Source organism: Betta splendens, chromosome 15 (genome assembly GCF_900634795.4).
Source record: "Betta splendens chromosome 15, fBetSpl5.4, whole genome shotgun sequence".
NCBI classification, from domain to species: domain Eukaryota; kingdom Metazoa; phylum Chordata; class Actinopteri; order Anabantiformes; family Osphronemidae; genus Betta; species Betta splendens.
The window spans coordinates 15746636-15771135 of NC_040895.2; the positions used below are offsets into that span (position 1 = coordinate 15746636).

Consider the following 24500-nt stretch of genomic DNA (forward strand, 5'->3'; position numbering starts at 1 on the left):
CATTGACTGCAGGCTTTAGGGTGTTATCTGTGAACGGACAGTTGCTCAAGATTCTGTGCTGTTCTAATTTAGATGACCCAGTTGTTAAACGGCCACTGAACTACTGACACACATTTCTACCATTTAAGTTTATGTTATGTTTCCAACAGTTTTGTCTTAAAGGTCCTTGGGACCAGTTGAATAATGCTTTGTGTAGCATCAGTGCACGACCTGGGTTCAGCTTAGAGTAGCTGATAGGTTTGAACGCCTGTTTGTTTGGTTCCATTTGCTGAGTGAGTCTGCAGAGATCCATTCTCTCATTTACTAGACATTGCTTTTAATGCACTAGGCGTTAGGTCACCGTCTAGAGATATGTTGAAAACAATTTGTTAGGTTCAGATATTTATTGATTGATTTTTTTTTTTCAGACCTTTGTAAATGCCCTGTTTTCCTATTTGTTGAGCGTTTCCATTGTATATGTTACGGTTCTGTGCCGCAGTGGTCATGTTGTGATCTTATCAGACCTGCAGGTTCATGGCAGTGCTCTGGCTTTGTGGCCGTTCCCTGTTGTGTGCAGAGTGCCCTGTAGCATCTGTAGTAAGTGGAACCAACCACCAAATGTCACTCTGGCTCACAAACGGTTGACTGGTTTCCTCTGCAACACTTCTATTGATATTGGGAAGGTCCGTTTTGAATTATAACGTGGTGTCATGGTTCCTGAAAGCTGGGGTTTCTGCAGAAATAACATTTAACGATTAAGTCACACTGTCACACCTTCCTTCTCACTTTTTAATCCCTGATCCCACACTTATTCCTTCCTACTTCTTGTGCTTTCCCTCCGTTTCCCCTTGGTGGGTTGTTCCTTGGGTTTATGCATCCCTGTCCTCGCTGTCCGTAGTTTCTTTGTTTACTGCCTGGGCGCGCTGGGGCAGCAGCCTGGCACAAAGCCACTCTTCCTGTGTCTCTGCCTGGCAAGAGCCATCTGCTGCCACAGCGGGAGACGTTCCCTCAGATCGTCAGCGTGTGCCTATGCGTCATTTCTTTGTTAGTGTGTGTATATTTATCTCCTAATCGTGTGTCTGTGCATGTGTCTGCCCTTTTGTCCCCTTACCCAGCCTCCAGACCTTCCAGTCTCCATAGCAACAGGACTACCAGTAGTAATAGTAACAATAACTCCCACCTCACTTCTCCTCTGGAGGCCAAAGGTACGGTCCCCCTCCCCTGAACCTTAAACCTCTTTTCTGCTCACCACTTCCAAATTGCTGCTTTCCTTCACCCTCTGTTTAATGTTTTGACTACTTCCTATTCAAACGTTCTCTCATCATGTGGGACCATGTTAGGTTAAAGTAATGGGGAATGGTCCTCATTTTTTACTTTTTTTTTTTTTATATTTATTTAGCCAAACCACATAGGAGCCAGGTGCAGCATTACTGCACCATAATGCTCAGTCATTAAATATTTAACATACTGCAGGGTTTTAAATATTTACAGTTCACAGCTTATTGGAATTTCATCACATTCATTTTTAAGTAATCAGTGATCCACAAGTGGGTAACAAAGGTCACAGATGATTAGAAACTGTTTTTCCTGTAACTGATCACTGCCTCCGCCTCCCGCAGGCACGCTGAACGGCAGCCTCAGCAGGCCTCACAGCGAAAGCAGCGGCGAGTTCAGCCTGAGTTTAGACCAAGAGGTGTGGTCCAGCAGCGGCAGCAGCCCCATCCAGCAGCCCGCCTCCTCACGCTCCTCCCACCAAAGCCCCCTACAGCTGCGCAAGTCCCTGGACCCATCCACCGCCAGCACAGGGACCCCCGACCAGACCCAGATCAGGAAGACGGCATCACCAGGCAACGAGGTGCTCTCCCTGCAGCAGTTCCTGGATGAGGGTATTGATCCTGCAGAGGTGAGGGCTCTGTTAGCTTACACGTTAGCATGGTTGATGGTGCTGTCCTTCATACTGTTTTTGCTCTGCCATTTTAAAGTCTGGCAGTCAAGAGAACCTCACCGTGGACTCCCCTCGATTATCCACCTCGTCTGAGCGCGCGTTGAAAGAACGCGCTCCCACGAAGGGCCGGGGCATTTTGCGCTCGTCCAGTGGTAAAGCAGCGCCGGTCAGCTCCGAGCGCCCCCCGAGGTCCTCAGGACAGCCGGGGCGCCCCACCCTGCGGAAGGCGGAGAGTACTCGGGTCAGAGGCTCTGCCTCGCTCCGCTCCAGCCTGTCCTCCCAGGGCAAAGCCACGTCAGTGTCCGAACGCCTGGACTCCGCTTCGTCCACGCTCCCCCGCGCCAGCAGCGTCATCTCCACAGCTGAAGGCACCACGCGGCGGACCAGCATCCACGACCTGCTGTCTAAGGACAACCGGCAGCCCGTGTCAGTTGACTCTTCTCCTCCTGTTGCTCCCACCAAGGCTGGAGTCCACTCCCAGCCTACAACCAGTGAGTACAACCTGAAGGGACCCCTCACCAGCACCACCCCTCTGCCCAAGTCACTCAGCCTACCTTGCCCTAGCATGGAGGACCCTGATCTCTCCACCCTCGAGTCTTTCCTGGGCCCGTCCTTTACTGTAGAGTCGGTGTTCATGGACTCCATCTTTAGTGAGTCTGCAGGCAAAAACCTCCCCTTCCTTTCCATAAACCCCACCCTAGTCAGCAACATAAGTGGGCCGCCTGCTACAAATAAAACACACCCACCTCTTAACCCCGGTCACAGTTCCACCCGGAGCCAGACCTCGCATAGCCAGTCGAACGGCCAGGTGAGAACCGGCCCAGACAGTCAAGAGTACAAGGAGGGTGTGGATCCCAGTCAAATGAGTGATCTGGATCCATCACTGAGCCCAGAGGACAACCAGTCTCTGTGGTTTGAGTACGGCTGTGTGTGATCTGCAGGGAGGTGATGGCTGATCGCTACGTGAGACATCAGGATAGAAGTGAACACGTTCCCCTCTGCATGTTTATCAGAGCACTATTTGTCTGCGTGGCTTCTCTCTCTGTTGGCTCTGGTGCTGATTGGTGATCAGCTGTTTTTGTTTTTTTGTTTGTTTTATTTTTTGTGGGAGGTGGGACTTGGTTTCTCATGTTTCTCTCCACAGCTTTTACCATATTATTATTTACTCATTAAACCCATTCCACTGTCTTAACACTATACTATTATCTGTTTGAATGTGTTAATGTCTCAGTATTTATGTTTTATAGCTTGAGTTTTAAAGGGGCGATGAGTCAAGACTGTGCAGATTATGGGAACTGAATTACACATGCTGCCAACACAGACGGTCCCCAGCAGCACCTCTTTAAAGTCACATGACGCCGACTCTGACAGAGAGCGAACTATGGGACTAAGCTGAAATCTTTCACTTTTTGTTTTGGTTTATGGGAGAACGTCTGTCTCACTGCTTTTATCCACTAAACTGCATGGCTTGGTTGGGTTTGGAACCCTTACTTTGATTGCTGTGATCAAATTGATGTTGTTTTGTTTGCTTGTGTATTGTGATTGTTTTTTTATGGATCCGACCCATTTTCTTTCACACACGTCTTCAGTGGAGCGTTTGCTCTGGGGATCAGGGGTTTTGACCTGGTGGACATGTAACGACGAAGCTTCATTCACAAAATGATGCGATTGGTAGATTAGATTGGTTCAGCAAACGTTGACAGGACGGCCATGATTTGCAGAAACCATATTGTTTTGTGAATGATGCCAACATCATTTTGAAAATATATTTACACATTTAGACTCTCCCCAATTTGAAACTGGCTAATGTTTGATTTTAGACTGACAGATCTTGTACAGACTTTTTTTGTATCTTAAGTTATAATCAAAGACGAGCACTGCTTCTTGTGCCTATACCAGTAGAAGCATCTAGATTCTTATTTATTTGTGCTTTTGTACTTCTAGTTGCTGTTTTGAAATGGCTGTAATGTATTTATCTGAAGCTACAGTATACGCAGGTATAAAGTAAATGAAACTGTCCATGTCCCTGTCTACAGATGTAACACACATTGCCTTTGTCCTACAGATGTGGAGGGCAGAGAGTCTAAAAGCAGGAGCGGGGAGTCGCAGCAAAGCTGCTAAACCTTGCCCCCCCCCACCCTCGTCTGTCAGCTACCATGCTGTGAGCGTGTGGTGAGTGAGTGCTGCCCGCATGGGAGGTCTGGAGGTTGGGGAGGAGGGGGTTTGGTGTTGTCTCCATGGGAACCTAAAACATGGTGTAACAGATGTCGTCCATCTTGCCGTGCACTTGCTTTACCCTGCTTCTCTCCGCTAAGCTCCTCTTACCGTAAAGCACCCCCCCCCCCCTCTGCCTGCACAGTCCAGTCCCTGGCCTGACGGTCCCTGTGGTGCAGAGGCCTGTTCAGAGCCTGATGGGACCCTGGTCTCCACATGGGCCGTTTAGCACGCTCATCTGACTGGATGAACGCTTTGTGTGTGTGTGTGTGTGTGTGTGTGAGAGTGTGTGAGTGTGTTTTTGTGTTTTCCCAAATCCCCAAACGAGGAGTCCTGCGAGTGCAGCCATTCGTCGTGCTGCTCCTGTGATGCTGCTTGTGTTGTCGGTCAAAGTGACTCCAGCTGGTTGAATTAGCTTCTTTCTTGTGGCTGCATGGCTTCGATGTAGCGCTGCTTCTCCCTCGGCAATGCATGTCCCCATTGTTCATCTCTGACTGTCTTTGTTGATTCAATTTAAGATTTTAAAAACTTCTTTATTTGTCTGCTTTGTCTAACCTGTCTCCTCTTTTCTGTCTTTCTTCCTTTCTTCTGACTCTGTGCTTGCCTGGGACTCAGAGAAATAGGTGGCCTTGGAGCTGTGTGTCTGAAGCATAGTAGACTTAGCTAAGACCATCTGCAGTGAGAAAAGATTGTATGTCCCGTTTCTCCTTTTCTTTCCTTTATTTGTTCTCACTTCAGTAGAGAAAAGTGGCTTCCTTCTCTGTTCTGTTCTTCTTCCTTGAATCAAGGAAACAACAAACATTTTAGAACCTGTTGCGGTGACATTTTTTTCTACACAGACTCTTGTGGCAGACTGCGCTGCCACGTGTCCTTCAGTTTGACAGACTACAACATATGCACTAGTCTCAGTGGACTAAGATTCAAGTGCCAATGTTCACAAAACAGCCAAAAGCGCGATTTTAAACCAGACTTCGGACATTTTGGATCTGTTGTGCAGCTGAACGGTACCATCAGAACAAGCAAAGGGGCAACATGTGAGTAAAGTATGTGAGCACAAACACTACTCAGACTGAAGAATCACAATCTGCATGGAGCAATCAACCCGCCAATCACGCGCCTCCTTTTGTCCAATCAAAGAGGACAGTGCTTAGTGGGGACTTTACTGCCCAAAGGTCCCGGACAGGAAGCCATGACAGCCGAGTGATTGGCCTGTGCTGACGCCAATCATGAGTGAAGCCTGTATGATCTAAGTGAGCGAGAGGCTGATGGGAGCGTCCAGGTCACCTATATAATGGCTGGCAGCCATTGCTCATCCCTCTGCATTAACCGAGCCTGCACGTATCGTAGCTCAAGTCATGTAAACATAGTTCATTGGTCAAATTGCACTAGTTAATCTCATGTATTGCTTCTTAACCTGCTCTAAAAGACAGAAGCACAGCTGAACTGTGACCTCATGCGGTCAGTGTTGTGTACCTGCTGTCACTGCTCGTAGATGTGACTGGAGTATAGGTGACCTGTTCCTGCCCAGTAGATGCAGATTTGTGTTGCTGTGTTGTCGAACATGATGCTAATGAGACCCAGTGTTTTCCTCGTTTTCCACTTTTACATAAATCCATTGATGTAATTAAAAGTCATCAAGATTATTGAGTCCTGTGTTTTCCTTTGTGATTTGTGCATTTGCTGTTTTTTGTCTGTTCTTTTATTGTTTTTGACTTGTTTTACTGGTTTGTGATTTAGTATTGTCATTTCAATGACATTATTTTGCCCAGTGTGTTTCACCACACTTGTGGATAGATGTTTTCTAAAACCACCTCTCAGTCGAAATGCATGTATTTTCCCTGGCCTACATTACCCACAGTGCAACTCTTCCCTGGTGTGGTTCTAGTTGGGCATGAGATTCTGAACCCAGTGTCCAGAGGAAATGGGGAGCAGCTAAAGGCTGTGAACCGTTTAAATCAAGTGAATTTAAAATTTACTTGATTTAAAATGTTCACCAAAGTTTTGTAAATAAAAAAGTTCAAGCCTCCCATCAATCCTTACCTACACGGATGTTGTCGTTTGAAGCTCAGTAGTTCACAGGCTGCGCTTTGATAAACGTCTGTCTTTTATTGCATTAAGGGACATTTAAAATGATCACAATACGTCGCAGTAACACTAATAACCGTGGAACTAGTCTATATACATGTAAAGTATCTGTTCAGAGTTTTAATTGACGTTTGGTCTTTGATCCTTCTGTGATCTGCGCATGCCCAAGATGTCTGAGCCGCGACATGGTGCCACCACGTGCTGCTTCTGCGTTAAAGGAAGCATGTGCTCGTGTTGATCTGGCAGCAGAAATAGGCGATACGTTTTGTCATACAACAAAAACGTTTTGCTACGACAGACAAGATTTCATTTCCATTTCAACAACGTTTATTTGGTCCGTATCTAGAGATCAGCCTTTAGTCAGTTAGGTCTGTGGTGACATCTAGAGGCGACACTCTGTATATGACAAGTCCTTGAAATTATGTTAGTGTATAAATGTACTTTTACACACGTTTATTCATCTCAAACTACAAAAACGGTAAAATCCTATATAATTTTTTATTAATTACTCTTTCAATAATAAATATGAAGAACAACCATCCAAACAAACACTTAATTTTAATGTATGATTTTTATTAACTGTATGGTCATGCAAAAATCCAGCATCCAAATGAATCTCTGAATATAGACGTGTGTAGCCCCTTTAGTATAAGGTTACAATGTAGCAAATTTACGTACAAAGGGGTCCAGACGAGCGAAGCGTTTAATGCGAGATCACGTCACTTGAGTTGATATCTGTCAGAGCCGTGTCATAACCGAGGATGCAAGTAACATAGATTTCCGTTTCTTTATCAAGTAAACAGTGAAAATTACCAGAAAGTAGACATGCATATTTCTTCCATTTGTTAAACTGCATATATAGTGTTGCTGTTAATGATTGTGGTTTTTAAACATCCCTCCTCAACTCTTTGATCTTACGTTTCACAAATCCCCTTTCAGGTTTAGTCGTGATTTCTAACATTGATATTTGCTAAAATATTTGCTAGTCCGTCGCCAACGTTTCAAAATATGAGATCCGAACAGGGCTCGTGCATGTACTGAGTACTCCCATAAGTAATGCAAGTAACCCAAAGGTCAGAAGCCTGCGGGTACTGGAGGTTCTACCTTTATGGAAGGAGCCCTAAATGTTTACTGTATCCGCATCAAAACGTCTTAGACTTGTTTCATTGTTTCAGTTTTGACTTTCATATTAACGAGGGTAAAGTCTGAGTGGGTTTATTGCAGCAGCTGCCTGTTTCTCACATTTAGAAGTGACTGAAACCACTGATTGCCTCGTTTCATTAGATGCAAACCTAAAAAGCGACCAGCAGAACTGACGGACTGGAACCTGTGACCGTGGCGCAAACGCACCGACGTCCACGGATGATTTCAGCTCCGTAGTCCGATAAAATGCTTGTTTAAAACGGATCCAAATACTTTAGCAAACGCTGGTCCCGAACTCGCTCCGTGACTTCAACTCTCCCATGACCGTGGAAATGCAGTGAAAGAAAAGCGTGGCGGCATCGACACACGACGGGGGGTCAGAGCCCGCGGCACAGACAGAACCACTTAGAGCCAGAACAACATCACGCACAGTAGTTTCAGTACTGGGGTCACGACGCACGGTGGTCACGGTGCGAAAGGTGAGCGAGGCGGGGGCGGTTCACACAGTGGGACGGACACGCGACCCACAAGTGGATCCTTTAAAGTCTGCGTGGTAAGTGACACGTTAAAGCATCGTGGTTTCATGACACTATGGAGCAGCACAGACAGCGTCAACACGGTGACGGTTCCTTTGATCTGATGCGCTAACTGGAGCCACGGGACGGGGGCTGTGCGTGGACTGGTGCGTGTTCAGGGCGCAGCGTGAAGGAAAAAGACCCTGTTGAGGTTTTAGCGGCTCCTCGTCTGTTCTAGTTCTGGATGGAACAATAAAATAAACATCTACACACCAACAGCTACAACAGTTACAGGAAGTGTGACACGTGGACCCAACGCGGGTGGGCGCAGGCTCCACAACCCCCCCCCCACACACACACTTGGTCCCATCCCTCGCCTGCATCCGATTTTTTTTAAACATGCTTTTTAGTGCCAGGACTTCACGCAGAAGAACAGTGAGCCAAGACTGACGACACACGGACTGCAAGAACACGGTCGGAACACGAGACAGGCAGAAGGCTGACATCATCATTAGAACGTGACGCGGCGCCGCTCGGGAATGATGGAAGTGGAGGAGCGGGGGAGGGTTCGGCGAGCGGAACCTGAAGTTGCAGAAAGCGGGAGGACGCAACAGCATCGAGTCGTAAGTGTCTGTGCAGAAACAGTACAGGCCATAAAAAGGAAATCATGCTTCACGTCAAAGGTACAAAACTAAAGTCGGAGGCGGGTCCGTGCGTTCAGGGCCCGCAGTTCGGATGGAGAGCGTTCACCTCCAGGTGTTGGGCTCCGAGCGCTGCGGCGCCTTCTGCAACTTCAGGACGAGCGGACCTGGACCACGTGACCTCCACAGTGCGCGTGTCCGCGGCGTTGTATTTACACCCGGGGAACAAAAACCCTAAACACCAGCTCATGCTTCAGCCCCACACCTGCAAGGTAATAACACCTCCACGTTTCCTGTATAAATAGCTTTAAATAATTCTCCCTTTGATTAAAAATGATCCTTTTTCCACACAAATACTCATACGTCACTCAGGAGACAAACGGCTCAAACATTATACGGAAAACAAATTAAGTCTCTCGATGCCTAAATCCTCTTTAAACACACACTCACCCTGAAAACGGGGTTTCTCTTTAGATTTCAGTAGATATTAGTTACTCCTGTTGCCATAAAGACACACACACACACACACACACACACACACACACACCAGCTGTACAACCAATACTTCTATTAAAGCACCCGCGTCTCATTCTACCCGCAGCCCCGTCCCAGTCACGATGTGTGCGAAGTGTAGGTGTTTTTCTGGTACGTATATATTTAACATCTTAATACTTTTCCACACAGCAGACAAAACAAAGACGGGGAAGTAAAGGCCATGGGAGGAGAGGACCAGGACGGCATCACCCCTGTGTCGCCACCAGAAGCATGCACCATCTGCAGGAGGGGCTCACGTCAGCCGGGCCGACGTCGCCTCCCTGGGTTCGGACTGGATCGGTGTTGGTCGCTCACTCAGTCAAGCTTTTAAAATATGCTCTTTTTTTTTTCATAAGGATTTTTTTTTAACATTGCAACGTATTTTTCCCCCATGTTTGTGTTTTTACATCGCTCCACGAAGCCTTTTCCAGGATCCCGGCACCAATTCGACCACGGGGAGTAAATGCTCCAAACAGCTTCAGAGTCCAGGCAAAGCTGCAAAAGGGAACAAGGCAGTTGGTGTCAAGCGACATCCGCCCCCCCGTCTGGACCCGGCCGCGTGCGGACTCACCTGGGCCTGGGTCGGGCGTTCACTGCAGCGGCGCCGCCGGTGCTCCTGAGCAGTGGAAGTGCACGTTGAGCCACTTGGCGTCGCGGCGGTGCCACACGCGCGTCTCCTCCGACTGGCAGGAGCGCGGGCGGCCCTGGCCGTCCATGTACTGCGTCAGGCGGATGTAGGCGATGCAGGCGGCGTCCTCGCCGATCAGGTGCACGTGGGGGTTCAGGATGGTGGTGTGCACCGGCTTGCTGTTTTTACTCAGCACTGCACGGATGGGAGTGTGGTGACGTGTATAAACAGTGCACAAAATAAAAGGGAAAACGCTTCGACGTGAACATCTACTCCAACTTACAGTTCTCAAAGTAAAACTTGTGGAAGTCCATGCCCTCCACCAGGTTTCCAAGAGCTTCAGGCTCAAATGAAGTGAGACCAGGGTCACAGATTCTCCTGTGGGATGAAAACAATAATCACAAATCAGCCTCTCATGCGCGGACTGTAATCTGTGGAGACCAAGAGCTCCATGACAGGTTTTCCAGTTGAGATCATCAGTGTTGTGCCTAAAATAAGCAATTTGACACAAGAGGTGAATAAATGGCCTAAATAAAACTGCCTGAGAACAGTTTGCAAACTTACGTGTAGGCCTCAAAATCTCCATTGTTGATGGCTTCGATCAGCTGCTCCGTCATCTTTATGATCTCCTGTTTACGGGCTGAAAAAGGAGGAGACGCAGCAGAGGAGTCAGGAGGACGCGACCAGAAGAAGTTCAAGTCACTCGGAGGTCGAAGACGACGGCTTCACGCCTCAAACTGCACCTCTGGAACCAGTCACGTGGCTCCTGCCTCCAGTAAAGACAGGCAGATTTAAAGTGATCCCCACAAACCACATCGCTCTCTGCTCTGCGTTATATTCAGCATCGACTACTTAATATTCCAGTGAATCCTGAAATATGCATAACAAAGAACTCATCTGACTGAATGCTCCACATGCAAAGCCACACTCATAAAACCCACAGCAGGGACACGCGTGATCAGAGAGAGCACCGGCTGCGTGTCCGTTCCAGGGCCCGTGTTCACCTCGCTCCCACAGTATGAACCAACACGCAGCTGCGCAGCCAAGAAACCCTCCACACCCACAGCACGCTGCGTTCATAGAGTCTTTGTTCTCCTGGGTGACACCAGTGCACAGACTGTATGGACACAGCCTTTGCACACGCACCGCACTGCCCTCCTGCCACTTACTGTGCTGCAGGGTGCCGCCGCCGCCTGCAGGGGGCGGCAGAGCGGGCTCCGGCTCAGGACCGCTCTGAGCGGGGCTGCTGTGGGGGACACTGGGGCTGCTGTGGGGGACACTGGGGCTGCTGTGGGGGACACTGGGGCTGCTGTGGGGGACACTGGGGCTGCCGGAGGCCTCCTGCATGGGGCCAGCTGCATGCAAGGGGGCCCCCGTCCCAGTAAAGAGGTAAGAGTTAGGGACGCGCCGGTCATGAGAATCACGTTTGACATTATCCTGCACATACATATCAAGCAGCGATTATAAAAACGAGCCTCCACACACTTGTGCCTATAAACAGTAAGTCAGGAAAAGAGAGGAGCCCTGTTCAGTACAGGATTAATTACATTGGCCTTTCACCACTTCTCCAGCCCTGATAGTGCTTTTAGGGCGTTTCTGTGGATGCCAACAGCAGCTGACTCTTAAAGGTAGTGACTCAGGTGAGTCGAAGGATGAAGTAACACCACACTGCTTCTAAAGGCCCGTGGCTGTTCAGGAGGCGAGAGGTGAATCAGGAGCATTGCTGCCGACTTACAGCTGAGCGCCGGGCAGTGGGACGGTGGGTTCGGGCTCTGCTCCTCAACAGTGCTGCTTTGGCTCAGCCCTGCAGCGCCTGCACCAGCGGCCTCACTCACGGCCACTGTCCCCGTCATAGGAGAAACACAAATACAAACACAAGCGTCCTGACAGGAGCCTGAAAGCATCTAACGGCGCCCGAGGCGTCGTCCCGTCCGTGTGTGTTTGGGAGGAGACGTGAGGGACGTTACTGTCATTAACAGAGCAAAGCCAGTGCATTCAGGAGAAGTGACGGCCGCTCGACTGCACGTCACAGACAATTCACTGAGAACGCGTGTGTAAACCGATGGAAAGCTGCCTAAGTAACTGGATTAGGTGGTGACTGCTAAGCTGCAGGTAGCTCTGTCCTATTCACTCACCTGAAAACGTTAACGAGTCGCCCTTGGGCTAAAGACGACTAATTAGGAGCTTAGTGCGAGTGTCGCGCGATGCCGGCGAGCTCTTATTCGCTCACGCATGTAAACAATCTAATGAGGACGGCGGGTAATCGCACAACATCAGATTCAAGAGGACACATACAGTGACTTAAACTACTGGGACAAGACATTCAACATGAACCAACGTATTGAAGTGAGTAGAGATTCATGCAGAGTAGGTGAAAGTTGGACAAGTACCTTTCCTACCTTTCATCTCCTCCTCTTCCGTGTTATTACAGCTCTCTGTGGAGCCCTGTCAAACAGAAAGGTTGGTAGGCGAACAACAGAGAGAGAGGAGACACAGCAGCACCGTTTAATGTGCAAACGAGACGAGGGCACGGGCGGTTTGCACATCGTGCCCGCACGGACGACGTCACACACACACACGGACGGACACCTTCCTCCCAGGAGCAAACACCAGCCGGGACAGCAGCGAGGGAGAAGCTCGGCAGGCCACACACACAACCACAACCGTACACGCACACACACACACACACACCAAGCCGAGTGCCAGCGCTTGGAGACGTGCTGCTGGTTGGAACAGGGTGACAGGCAAAGCGCTCACCAGCAGCGTGTACTGATTCTACGGTGGTGCTGTGCATCTGAGTGAAGGTCCAGTCTGGACCAGAACCTGGTGTGCGTGAGCCGGTGCATGTAGAATTTTCTCTGTCGTGATCCTGGAGCATGTTTGCCCACTTCACTCATGTCAATCACGGAATGAGGGCTTCCCATTGGCCCCATCGCCCTGCGAGGCGCTACCAGAGGCAGGGACACATGCTGCAGAGCCCCTCGACAGAAAATCCCCCATGCGTTTCCTGTGTTAGCGCTTGGCTGGTGGCGGCAGAGGGAGCGGCTTACCTTGGTGCCGTCGGCTGGGTTGTGCACAACGGTTGTCTGGGCTTCCTGGGAGGTACAGTAGGAGACACTTTACCATGCAGGGAGGGGACGATGCAGCGGGGGCGGTGCCAGGGAACCGGCGTGTTCCGTGACCACATACACAGCACACACACCAGGACCAAGCGGAGGCCACAGGACGGAGGCCGAGGTCGGCAGGTGGCTGCCGGGGCCGCGCCCCCCACCTCCCCCCATCCACCCCCCGTTCACCAGCGCCGTGGCTGCGCTCACGCTAGAGCCGGACCTCGCTGGCCGAAAAGCATGAAATCAGCCCACAAGCTGCCAAACGCGTGGTCAACGTCCAGGGCCACGACTGAGGATGAGGATGCCGGACTGAGTGGATGCTTATGAAGCTTCATCATCATCATCATATCAGTGTTGTCATAATAAGCTATTTTTCAGACTGTATATTATTAACATTGTGGCTTTGTCTGATGAAACACCCACAGCCTCGACCTTCCTCTGTGTTGTGATGCAACGGTAGAATCGCTCCTCATCCTCAGCCTTGACCCCGCCACAAATACATTAACTATGCTATTTTCACTGTATCCATACACATCAGTATAAAACTGACACATCTGGAGCTGCTGAGCTCCCTGCTTCCATTATTCTTTAAAGCTAATGCTTGCTTTCTTCTTTTTTTTCTATTATTGTCTATCCTCAAACAGTGATAACCCCCCCCCCCCCCGCTCCTGTTTCCCCCAGAACTCATGAGGAACATTTACACATATCCATGACGTAAGAGACGTCTGATGTAGCAGAGGTTCGACCTTTGAGTTTCCAAGCTCTGCGTTTTAAGTCATTGCAATGATCCTGTGCAACTTCAGAAGCAAATGAAATCAACAAAGCTCGGGTGACACATTAACACACAAAGAAGTCACCGGGGCGAGGCGGCGCGCGACTCGATTGAAGCGTCGGCTCTCGTGCAGCAAAATGAAAGTAATTTGTCTGGCTGTCAGCGCTGTGCACTGAGTGAACGTTATATACGAGTGAGTCCACAGGATGCGAGGGCGAAACGCGAGCCAGGAGACACTCAAAGGTACAAACCAGTCGTTTTAGAGTCACGAAATCTACCACCAACATCACAGGCTGTGTGGAAAACAGAAGCGAAGAGGCAGAGGATGGAAGAGAGGCAGAAACGACTGTACTGAACATGAGGTGTGACAGGAAGATGATAAGGAGACAACTGAACATTAAAAGGGTGGAAGCAATGAAATGATGCCATAAGGAAGCAATGCAAGAGAAACCAAATAGAGATGAGGTACCATTGGTGCTGTAGATGACATGCTGCTGTCTTTGGTGCTGCTGCTGCTTACTACACTGTTTTTACTGTTGTTTCCCTGCGACTGGGGCAGAGAAACACAACACAGAATGACTCCCACTGATCCCCCACGGTCCAAATCATAAACCATCTTTTGGGAACCAGAGGTGGAAAGCAAGAATTTAAACTCGAGGCTCGACGCTGAGCAGAGTCACCTGGAGGTCTCGATCACCGGCACCCTGTGATTTCTGCAGGGTTTCCCCCAGAACCAATTGGTCAATCAGGAGTCAGTACATAAAGGCGACTGGCAGCGATCGGAGCCATACGTGTGCAAATGATTGAGGGTGTAGTTACCAGTACAGGTCTGTGCATGCAGTGAACGGCCGCGATGAAAGCTGCTTCCTGAACGTGCAGCAAAGGATGTTTGATCTGTAGGTTGGTGTTTTAAGACCACGAACTCAATTAACCCACTAAACAATGCTCAGATCAATGTTAACCTGAACTTAAATTAGCACGTTTCATTGAGGGAGAACTGCTTCACCCACGTTATGTTTATTTCAACTAGAAAATGCCAAAAAGGCTGACTTGATCCATATAAAGGGGATTTAGGCTCAGCAGGAGAAAAACAAAGGGCTGAGCGGGTGTATGTTAGTTATTTATAAGGAGTTGAAATGGTTCAGGTGACGCTAATGGCAGGAGATGGATGAAACTGGAAAAATAAAACGAATATTGGAAAAGATGAACGCCATGGAGAAAGCATCCCTTCCTAAAAAAAAAAAAGATATTAAAGAATCAGAACGGAAGAGGGGAGAACCAGGCCGGGGGAGGAGGGGGTAACACTCAGAAGAACAAGAGAACCAAGGATGCAAAATGAAGGAAAAACGACAGAGCCGGTCTCACCATCAAACAAACACTCGAGCTGGACTTCCTTTTCTGACAGACAGCAATGGAAAGGAGGAGGACAAAAAATAAGGGGTCACCTGGAAACAAGGAACTAATCAAAACTGTAAAAAAAGTGAAGCTGCCAAATTGATCCCAGGAGGAGAGAGCTCCTCTCTCAAGCTAAAGGAGAGGAGCTTAAGACGAGAACAAAGACGAGGCGAAGGTGAGTACGAGGGCTTCAGAGGGGAAAAACAACCCGCTGCAAAGCAACAGGGAGCGACCGGGGATTTGCTGGCGGCGGGCGCTTGGCGTCAGCTATTGGGCTGTTGCTGTATGTTATGGAGGCCCTGCGTGATGATGGCGCTTCACTGCATGCACTGACACGGACTGTCGAGCTCCGAGACGGGAGCTCTGCTGGGAATCAAAACACGGCCCCAACCTGCATCGGCGGTGACGCTCGTTAAGGTGAGAAAGTGGCTGCTTTACTTTTAAGACATTTCCTGTCCTCCGAGCCACAAAAGTCTTTAGGTCACATTAACCTGGCCTTAATAAAGCTTAGAGAGGAGCACCAGACGTAACACAGGTAATAAAACCGAACGATCGCACTCATAACATTAAGGATGCATGTTGTTAGAGAGCAGTTAGGGAGACAAGAGGAAACAGGAACAGTAAAGTCGACACAGTCCTCGTGGGTTAGAGCTTACCTTCACACCATCAGACTTCTTGTTAAGTAAGGTTTTGCATGCTGGAGGGAAAACAGAAAGGACTATTAGACTCCTCATGTGTCATAACTGAAAAATGAAAAATTACAACAGCACCTCACTCATGTCTGCATGGATTCCTGCCAACAGAAAGTGGGCAACAGACTTATCATGTATAATGAGCTAAAATGCTTGAGTAATATTTGGCTAAGAAAACCTGTCCATGTGTAGTTAAGTGGCCTCAACTCAATAATATTAAACAATATAAGTACTTGTGCTGTCTCATTATCTAGTGTCATCTTCAGCTCATGCAGTGAAGCTGTTCGTCCGCCCTGACACACAGCTGTGTGCATCTGAAAGCCTGAACACACACAGACTCGCACCGAAATGTACAGAATCTCACAGGAAATCGCTCGTCGCGCGCGCATTCACACGTCCACTCGTACAGTGCAAAGACGAGGGTTAAAGTCTTCCCTTACCTTCCGTTGGTAAGAGGGCAATGAAAGAGGCAAGAAAACAGTCAGTTTTAGTTTGTGCACGGGAACGTTCGAAGCCCAAACGCACCTACAGACGTAACTGAGGAATCTGCAGGTAAACACACACACACACACACACACACGCCGGTGGGGCTCCTGCTGGACATTAAAGGGGCAATCTGGAGTTCTAGCGACAGAGGTGGTGGGTTCATGCGGTCACAGTGGCTCATCCACACGTCCTGCATGCAGCAACCACTTCAGCAGTGCACTTCCGGCATTTACAAAACGGAGCAGGAACCTTTGGGTTACGTTATTATAGACAAATCCATCAGTAACAGCTAATTAGCACCAGAACCACCTGTTGAATGCGGCCTCCTTTATTAACGGCAGCTCGTCCTGTCACGTGACTGACATTTACCTGTAAAGTCCTCAGTATGCTTCAAACAAACACATCCAAACAGTTCTATCGTTATAACCTCGATAGAACTGTAATTCACCCCACAGACGCACTCCTCCATTTAATTTTCTGACCTCGATAAAGGCCACGGGAGGCGCCAGCATCCTCCAGCACCTTATTCGAACCGTCGGACTGTTTGATGGTCTTTGTTTGAAGCATACGGATCCCAGGTTTTCATCTTTCCCACAAAAAAACAACAGATCAGGCAGGAGAGAACACACAGGACGGCGCATCATGTTTCCCCGGATTCCCATGCAGGTCGGCACACTGTGCTATGGGCTCATACAGCACACATGCTTGGCTGGCAGTGAATGCCAGAGCCATGCGGAGGATAAGTTGCAACAACTGCAGGCAGGCATCGACTGGGCATCAGTCTGTGGGTGCAAACTCATGAAACGGAAACATAACTGGGAGCTTGACTGTTTCTGTGCCTACTAACATGTGTAATGTGTTCTTTTAAACTGCAGTGCTGAAGATAAGCAGCCTGCGCTCAGGTATTAATGCAGACATGTATAAACACAGCCCGGCTCAGTAGCAGCTGTGGCGGTTGAAAGAAGGTCAGAGGGTCGTGTTGGGTTCCAGCTAAATGGCTGTTGTTCCCAACACAGGAAATTAAATAGCCGGTCCTGGAGAGGAGCTCTGTTCGTTAGAGCATCAGCATTGCTGAAAGGTCAAGAGCTGAGCTCCTATTTCCATGTGTGTGTGCGCGCTGTGAGATGCTCCAGTGCAATGACAACCAGTCGAACGTGGTCCATCAGTGTGCAGGCAACAGGCAGCAGGTGGAGGGGTTCAAGCAGCCCAGGCCGCATGCCGACACCCCGAGCTTGATTTTGGGAGGCCCTGGGTCCAACGCTCCTCTACACATACCTTCCTGTGCCACTGCGGCCGTGCTGGTGGTAGCAGCAGGGCTGGTATGCTGCCGTCCCACTATCAGACAGAGAAGGATTCAATACGGCTCCACAGGTGGGACAGCAGCCCCAGTGAAGCCTGGAGGCCATTTTCTTATTTGGTTTACATAGAGGTTTAAATAATGAGGTGATGCCAAACTACTGTACACCCAGAAGATGTGAAATCATTATAATTAATCTCAAAGCTGTCACTCAAACTAAACACACAGTGATGTAAAACCAAATCAAACGAGTGGCCTTTCCCTTTTTCTTTGGCCTAGATTCATATCAACCAGCAGAAGGTGGTGGCTCATAATCTTCAGCAGCTGCTTTACTGCATACAGTCTACATCACATGCGTCTCTACAAACACAGGGTCAGTGGCTGTGAGGCTTTAGCTTGATAGACCTCACACGAGGTGCTTAATCAAACCCGCACTTCGTTTTCAGCAGTCAAACTGCTTACAAGGTGGAAATCCAAGCCAAAATTTAGTTTAAAAAATTAAAACTCAACCGAAGCGGACAAAGACGTTAAAAGAAAGAGTTTCAGCCCCTAAAGATTCCCGACAACAAAACGCAACAGCAGAAAACCAATGATACTGATCACCTGGCATCTATCAGACATCAGAAAAACCTTTACAGCATCCAACTGTAAAATCTGTGTTATTGAATAATATCGAAAAATGTTCTGTCACAAAACTGCTGCGTCTTCAGTCGAGCAGCCGCGAGTCTGGTTTGAGCCCAAATTCAATTACTGTTGGTGTCAGCTCACCTGAAAAGTTCCTGGACACCAGCATGGTTGTGAGAATAGCTCCCTAGAACGACACACACGCACATCGTGTTAACGTAGGTTTTCTGTGTGTGTGTGTGTGTGTGTGTGTGTGTGTGTGTGTGTGTGTGTGTGTGTGTGTGTACTTCTGTCCACACTCACTTTAAGTTTCCTCCTGGCATTGAACTTGCGCAGACACTCCACGGTCTCCTGGCGGTGCATCATGGAGGCCACAGTGGAGCGTTGCTGCAGGTGGAAATAAACCAAACGTAATAAATATTTATCACTGTACTTCCAACAGCTCCTTAAAAATCCACACAGTGAAACGACATGAACACTTACATCGCTTTGGCTGGAAAAGATCAACATGCATGTAAGAACCATAGAAGAAGACAAGTGAGACTTACGCAGACCCAGGGATGCTTGAGGGCCTGGTCGGCAGTGATTCTTTTGGCAGGGTTAATGGTTAACATCTGATTGATCAGGTTTTTGGCCTCAGGGGTCACGGTGTCCCACTCCGGAGAAGGAAACTTAAAGAAGATGGAGAGGCCTGATGTTAAAGGTCTGTGTCACCACTTCAGGTTTCTTTTCTTTCATCTTTTAATGGAGCACCACAATCTTTACTTGACCTTTACTACTACTTTACTAGACCTGCTGCCTTCATCTATATAGAAGAAGCAAAACGACCAACGTTTGTATCTACAAGAATAGAAAAACTAAGATAAACAATTCCTTGTTTACATAATTTAAAACTCTCAAAAAACATTTAAACCTGAGTTGTCAATTACCGACAAAAGCAAGTAAGTGGTTCAAGGTGCCAGCGTCAATGACATTCAAGAAGTGCACATTATTACAAGGGCTTTTCATATCGATGCTCACATTATGCACATTCATTAGATGTGGTTGCCTCCAATTATGGAAATTAATACGGGTAATAAATTCCTGTCTCCCAGAAGACTATGACAAGATCTGATAAATAAGCATATTGCCATCACTTGATGTATCACACAGTCCTGGAGACAAGGCAATAACAAATAGCAAGAAATCTAAAATTAAAATCATCCCCGCTTTACTCGCATAACATAGACTACAGCCAGAAATTAGATTTCAAAGAGCAAACTCAGATTGTCTATAACAAACCATGTTCCATCGGGCATCAAACTGGTGGCTTATTGAGGCCAACTACAACAGAACAGCATTTACGATTGTTGACAATTTGGATTTAGTCAGAAAATGTTGAGGCTGCGTTCTCGTCGCCGAGTAGACAATTAGATATTCACAACATCAGGTATTCAATGAAAAGAGGAACCAGTGTGGTTATTTTTAGCCTTAACGTTGCTAAGGCTGTGTTCAGGTTGTGGTTGTTCAGAGTTGGAGTTCAGTAATCACAATTCACCTGCAGGAGATTCTGTTGACTGGTGAAACACATTATGAGAAATTATGAAGACCCTAATGGGAGAAAAGGTCAGCAGGTCAGACTGAGCGTGAGGACACAGACTCACATCATATGCACCGGCCTTGATCTGCTGGTAGAGTTTGTGCTGGTCCTCGTCCCAGAAGGGCGGGTATCCCACCAGTAGGATGTACAGGATCACACCTGACACAGGAATAAATGTGTAAACCATGCAAACAGAGCAGCTACTGGTATGAACAGACTGTAGTCAGAAAAGATGAGGAACTGAGGAACTGACCACACGCCCACATGTCCACAGGTTTCCCGTACGGGTCCTTCCTCAGCACCTCTGGGGACAGATACCCTGGAGTTCCTGCAAAACCTGTGGAAGCACAGACGGGAAAACTGCACAGAGGATTCCTTCTGACGAACGCACGGCTTCAAGACTGATGCACACGCACGTCTTACCAAACCACGCCTGCTGTTCCCCCTGCACCTCGATGGCCAGGCCAAAATCTGCCAGCTTCACCGCGGCTCCCTTCATCTTACTGGCCAAAAGTAGGTTCTCGGGCTGAAACGCACACACAAACAGTATTTGAGTGACTGACGGCTGACGGACATAAGCTGGTGCCCGGTTCACCCGTCTCCCAGGAGATCGGACTGTTTGAATCAGGTTCAAAGCTTTGGCGCCGGCCTGCAGAGTCGCCGGCTCAACAGGATGTTGTAACCTGGACCCCACACAACGCAGCACAGCTGCTCTACTTCTACGCTCTCTGACTTTGCTCGGCTGGACTTATCCCTCACTTGTAAGTCTGCCAAAAAAATAAAAGATGCAAGCTGTCATCACAATTACAGTATAAGAACACCAACCACTGTGTGTAAAGAGGCGGGGGCTTGACAGTGATTGAAAGGCGCCTGACACATGCACCAAACGTCTGGTCTTAGCGTGCTTTTCATCTGTGCGTCCATCCATCCTCCCAACACACACACACACACACACACACACACACACACACGCCTCTAGTGACGGGAGCAAAAACAGCAGGACGGAGAGAAAGGAGGGAGCTGTGGCGAAAGCAACACAAGAACAGAGACAGACAGATAGAGATAGATAAATGGGAGGTGGCATAATGAGTCCCTACGCCGGCGCTGCAGCAGCCGGGTGACCTCACCCCGCGGTTACCATGGCAACCCCGCCTGCCACCAGCCAACAGCACTCAACTCCTTTTCTCTGATTCGTGTTTTCCTTTTAGCGAGTGGCCCTCCCAAGATGACATGCAGGCTCAAGTATGATGCGTGTGAGGTCATACCTCTGGATACTGGCATTAGGGGAAGATTTATGGCTCCGCTACACAACAGAAGACTCAGTGAAGCTAAATGAAAGGTCCCTTCCCTTTTAGCTATCTAATGACTGATCAACCAGGGAATCTTTGAATAACAGGCTTCAAAGATTTTAAATTTTGGCACAAGAAACTGATGTTGGACTAGAAACACGATTCAAAATGAATTATAATGATGCTCCACAACTACTGCTCATCCCAGAACATTGCAAGTAGTTTATAACCACCAACTAAGTAGAAAAAGTATAGTTTAATGTGGAGTCAAATAAAATTACATTAGTTTAATTACATTTTTGATGGAACAGAACATCTGGTTTCCCAGAAGGAATTTAAGATGACTGCCCCGATGGCAGATCAATAAAGCTTAAAGGAGATTGATTTTCTGTTCGTCGACTATTTATAAACCAAGCGTTCGCATTAACGATCCAGCATAGCTGCGGTTTAAATACATGAAAAGAGTTGTACATTAACGGGTAATGTCCTTTCCTTTTCATCATCAATCATCGTTATTGTCTCCCTAAATGCACAGTACATCTGACATCAAGGTCCAAATGTAGGCAAAAAAAATAAATAATCAATAGGAAGCAACACAAATCCATTTACACCCCTCTCACAAAGAACTGATTGTTTATTTTATTTGCTGTAGACTAATTTTGCTCTATCACGTGACAGAGCGGATTCGCAACTACTGAAGTTTAAACTCAGCAATGGCAATAAAACATGGTGCAATTACCCAGGTGTTTAATTAAAGGTCAGAGTGCTGCCGGTTTCTGCTCGGGGTGAACAATCCTGCAGCAAGGGCCGTCATCTCACCCACCGACCTGCTATTAATAGCAGCTGGTCTGCTTTCGTCACTCCTCGGCAGTGCAGGAGGGGGGAGGGGGGGAGAGAGGGGGGGAGGGGGCGGATGAAACGATGGGAGTGGGTATAGATGTAGACACAAAAGGGAAAGGAGAAATGAGGAGGGATGAAAGCAGGTGAACAGACAGCGCAGGTGACGCTCATGCCTTAAGTTGTCCTCCACGTCACAGCGTGACGTCAGCGAGAGCGAGCGTGTGATTTCAGCGCCGAATTTCCCCAAATGCCTTCAGTCTTCATTCACAACACACAGAGCCGCGTCTCCGGCACAGATTTCGCACAGTGGCTCACCTTGAGGTCCCTGTGCACAATGTCATGCTGGTGGATGTGACTGATGCTCTCCAGGATCTGACTGATGCAGTGGCTGGAGGAGACAGAGGAGAACGACATCTGTCAATCCACAACCGCAACGGAAAAAGGGTTTAAACAAAAGAAACGATGCCGGCGCTGCTAAATTCATGGCTTTGTGAATTCACTGTGAATTGTGGAACAAAACGGGTACACGTCATCCTGTACCCATCAGCAAACGAGGGGAGTAATTAACCAGGAGTGGAGAGAAATACTGAGACCGAGGAAGGAGGGATAAGAATAAAAACAGAGGAGGATTTAAATGAGAGCTGAAGAGAGCAGCGACTATCAGATCAGTGGAAGTTCCTGCTGTGCCCTCTGTGTCGTATCACTACAGCGAGCCGATGGCAGGCAGCTTTTCCTTTAGGCCACAGAATGATTAACATTTTAAAGATAAGAGGCTGCACTTAATGGCCAAAAGCATGTGGACACTCAGAGCCTTGACCTGAGCTCTAACGAAGCCCGTCGGGAGAAGAGACAAATGTCAGGCAACGCTGGCCAAGTTTAAAACCTCCGGTGGATGAATGGGAGCAACACGCTGCAGCCCAGGAGGTGTGACCGGCGGCATTGCACAAGTTCCTCCCGCTCATTGTGACACATCTCACTAATCTAAACAATTGGGAAACTTGCGTGGGAGACAAGTTGGGTGCATTTTAATGTGGATGTATGTGAGGAGTGGAGCGGAGCGGGGAGTGTGTGGCTGAATCGGGGGAGGGGGGGGGGGCAGCTTATGTAAGCCTTTCCCGTTCCTGGCGTCTCATGTACAGTTGAAATGAGCTTTTAAATTAAACCGAGCTTGACATCGGTGGAGGTGAAGTGCGGGTCGGCAGCGGGAGCGTGAAGGGAGGCCACCGCTCGCTCCGTAAATAAAATAAAAGCCACGTTGTGTCCAGATGAGGCCATAAATCTGGAGTCCACATTTCATTCTGCGTATTTCTTCCACCCTAATCTCCCCTAATCATTCACTCACTCACACACATTTCACTAACCCCATTTCATCTGTGTGCATCTGAATACCTCATGCACCTTATCACATTCTCTCTCCTGCTTCATTCCCAGAAGTCCTCACTTCACATTTCTCCTGTCGGCCGCTCTACTCTCCTTCATTCATCATGACTCCTGTGGACGAGTGATGTCCAGCCATGAGACAATCTAAAGCCAAAGCCTGACAGTCTCCTCTATGTCTGTCTACTGTCGCACGTCATTTGAGTTCATCATCACAACAAAACACACAGACCGTTTTAATATGTAGCTGTTGTGATTCTGATCAAAACCACGCGTTGACGTCCATGCAGGTAATGTGCTGCAACCTCTGACAACAGGCTTAAAATGAGGACTGAGTGCAGACATCATTTATTAACGACATTAAATTTAAAAGCTCTGAGTCATATGGTCCAAAAAAGTATAAAGTGTACTGACGATAACCTCAAAAAACATCCAGAAACCACAAGCACATCCAATCAGTCACAATCTACATCAGTAGAAAAATGAACTATATCTGTTGTTTTTGGCTCTTTTTTTATTTTTAGTGGCTACAAACAAATATTATGTGGGAAAATGTCACCACATAGCTTGACAACACAGTTTAAAGTGAGCATATATTACTATACCTGGCATCTGCCTCGCTGTAATACTCTCTTGCAACGATGTCCTCAAACAGCTCTCCTCCAGTGACGCTGCAGACAGACAAAACATGAAAGACGCTCCTTTTATTATCTGCAGTGGGAGAAAACCAGACACAAATAAAAGTCCTCTCCCACGGGGACAAATACAGGTTTTAGACAATATCATGATACCTTTGAGCGGCTGAGCTGTGAGGTGGTGATGTTGTCCTCAAAGATCCAGCATGCTCCCTATTCTTGGCTAAGTTTCTTAGGCTCCCACTGACACTTTGAGTTTTCCTTTTTTGTTATTTACTCAAACAACAAAAAAAAACTCGATCTGAACTGAATCCAACATTTCACTCAACGAAAAATGAATATCTGCTATCAACACAGCTCTTAATAGCTTATGCACAAAGGTCCTTTAACTATAAGAGACAATCTCTATGCAATTTTTAGTTGAAATGAATATAAAAAAATACTAAATGTAATGCATATTTATTTTGTTCTATACTAATACGCAGATAATGTTCCTAGCATTCCATATACTACAATATCAAGTGTCCATATAGTGTATATACCTCCTTAACTGTATGATAAACATACTAGTAAACTTTACATTATACATCAGGAAAAACAAATACTTTCCATCGCGGCAGCTCAGTGGAAATGCTGATACTGTACACTGCTGTTAATGGTGACAGTCATGGAAAATGAAAAAGAGACTTCCAGGAACAATGCTCCAGCCTGACTCTGTCA

The 24500-nt window shown here is 47.8% G+C and overlaps 2 protein-coding genes across 33 annotated transcripts in view; one reads left to right on the forward strand and one right to left on the reverse strand.

The window, feature by feature from the left end:
* The window catches only part of ccdc88ab (coiled-coil domain containing 88Ab), a 40546-nt gene extending 34765 nt beyond the window's left edge, over positions 1–5781 (forward strand). For 5 of the 13 annotated variants that reach the window (XM_029127158.3, XM_029127159.3, XM_029127162.3 and 2 more), the window contains 4 exons: positions 502–576; positions 1095–1184; positions 1599–1882; positions 1962–5781. In XM_029127158.3, coding sequence (XP_028982991.1) covers positions 502–576; positions 1095–1184; positions 1599–1882; positions 1962–2858 — 1346 coding nt within the window. In that variant the 3' untranslated portion in view covers positions 2859–5781. The remainder of the gene's footprint in view (positions 1–501; positions 577–1094; positions 1185–1598; positions 1883–1961) is intronic. The other 8 variants (XM_029127161.3, XM_029127163.3, XM_029127165.3 and 5 more) reach the window with 6 other exon arrangements.
* A 994-nt stretch (positions 5782–6775) lies between these two features.
* camk2g2 (calcium/calmodulin-dependent protein kinase (CaM kinase) II gamma 2) overlaps positions 6776–24500 on the reverse strand; it is a 33619-nt gene continuing 15894 nt past the window's right edge. Inside the window, exons 5-23 of one of the 20 annotated variants that reach the window (XM_029127168.3) lie at positions 23751–23816; positions 22084–22156; positions 20063–20165; positions 19893–19976; positions 19704–19798; positions 18609–18731; positions 18364–18447; positions 18205–18247; positions 17415–17474; positions 15618–15658; positions 14036–14116; positions 12735–12779; positions 12075–12129; positions 11420–11524; positions 10854–11039; positions 10249–10324; positions 9968–10062; positions 9628–9879; positions 6776–9551 (exon numbers count right to left, since the gene is read on the reverse strand). In XM_029127168.3, coding sequence (XP_028983001.1) covers positions 9647–9879; positions 9968–10062; positions 10249–10324; positions 10854–11039; positions 11420–11524; positions 12075–12129; positions 12735–12779; positions 14036–14116; positions 15618–15658; positions 17415–17474; positions 18205–18247; positions 18364–18447; positions 18609–18731; positions 19704–19798; positions 19893–19976; positions 20063–20165; positions 22084–22156; positions 23751–23816 — 1648 coding nt within the window. In that variant the 3' untranslated portion in view covers positions 6776–9551; positions 9628–9646. Of the gene's footprint in view, positions 9552–9627; positions 9880–9967; positions 10063–10248; positions 10325–10853; positions 11040–11419; positions 11525–12074; positions 12130–12734; positions 12780–14035; positions 14117–14931; positions 14965–15617; positions 15659–17414; positions 17475–18204; positions 18248–18363; positions 18448–18608; positions 18732–19703; positions 19799–19892; positions 19977–20062; positions 20166–22083; positions 22157–23750; positions 23817–24500 lie in introns of all 20 variants that reach the window. The other 19 variants (XM_029127170.3, XM_029127171.3, XM_029127174.3 and 16 more) reach the window with 19 other exon arrangements.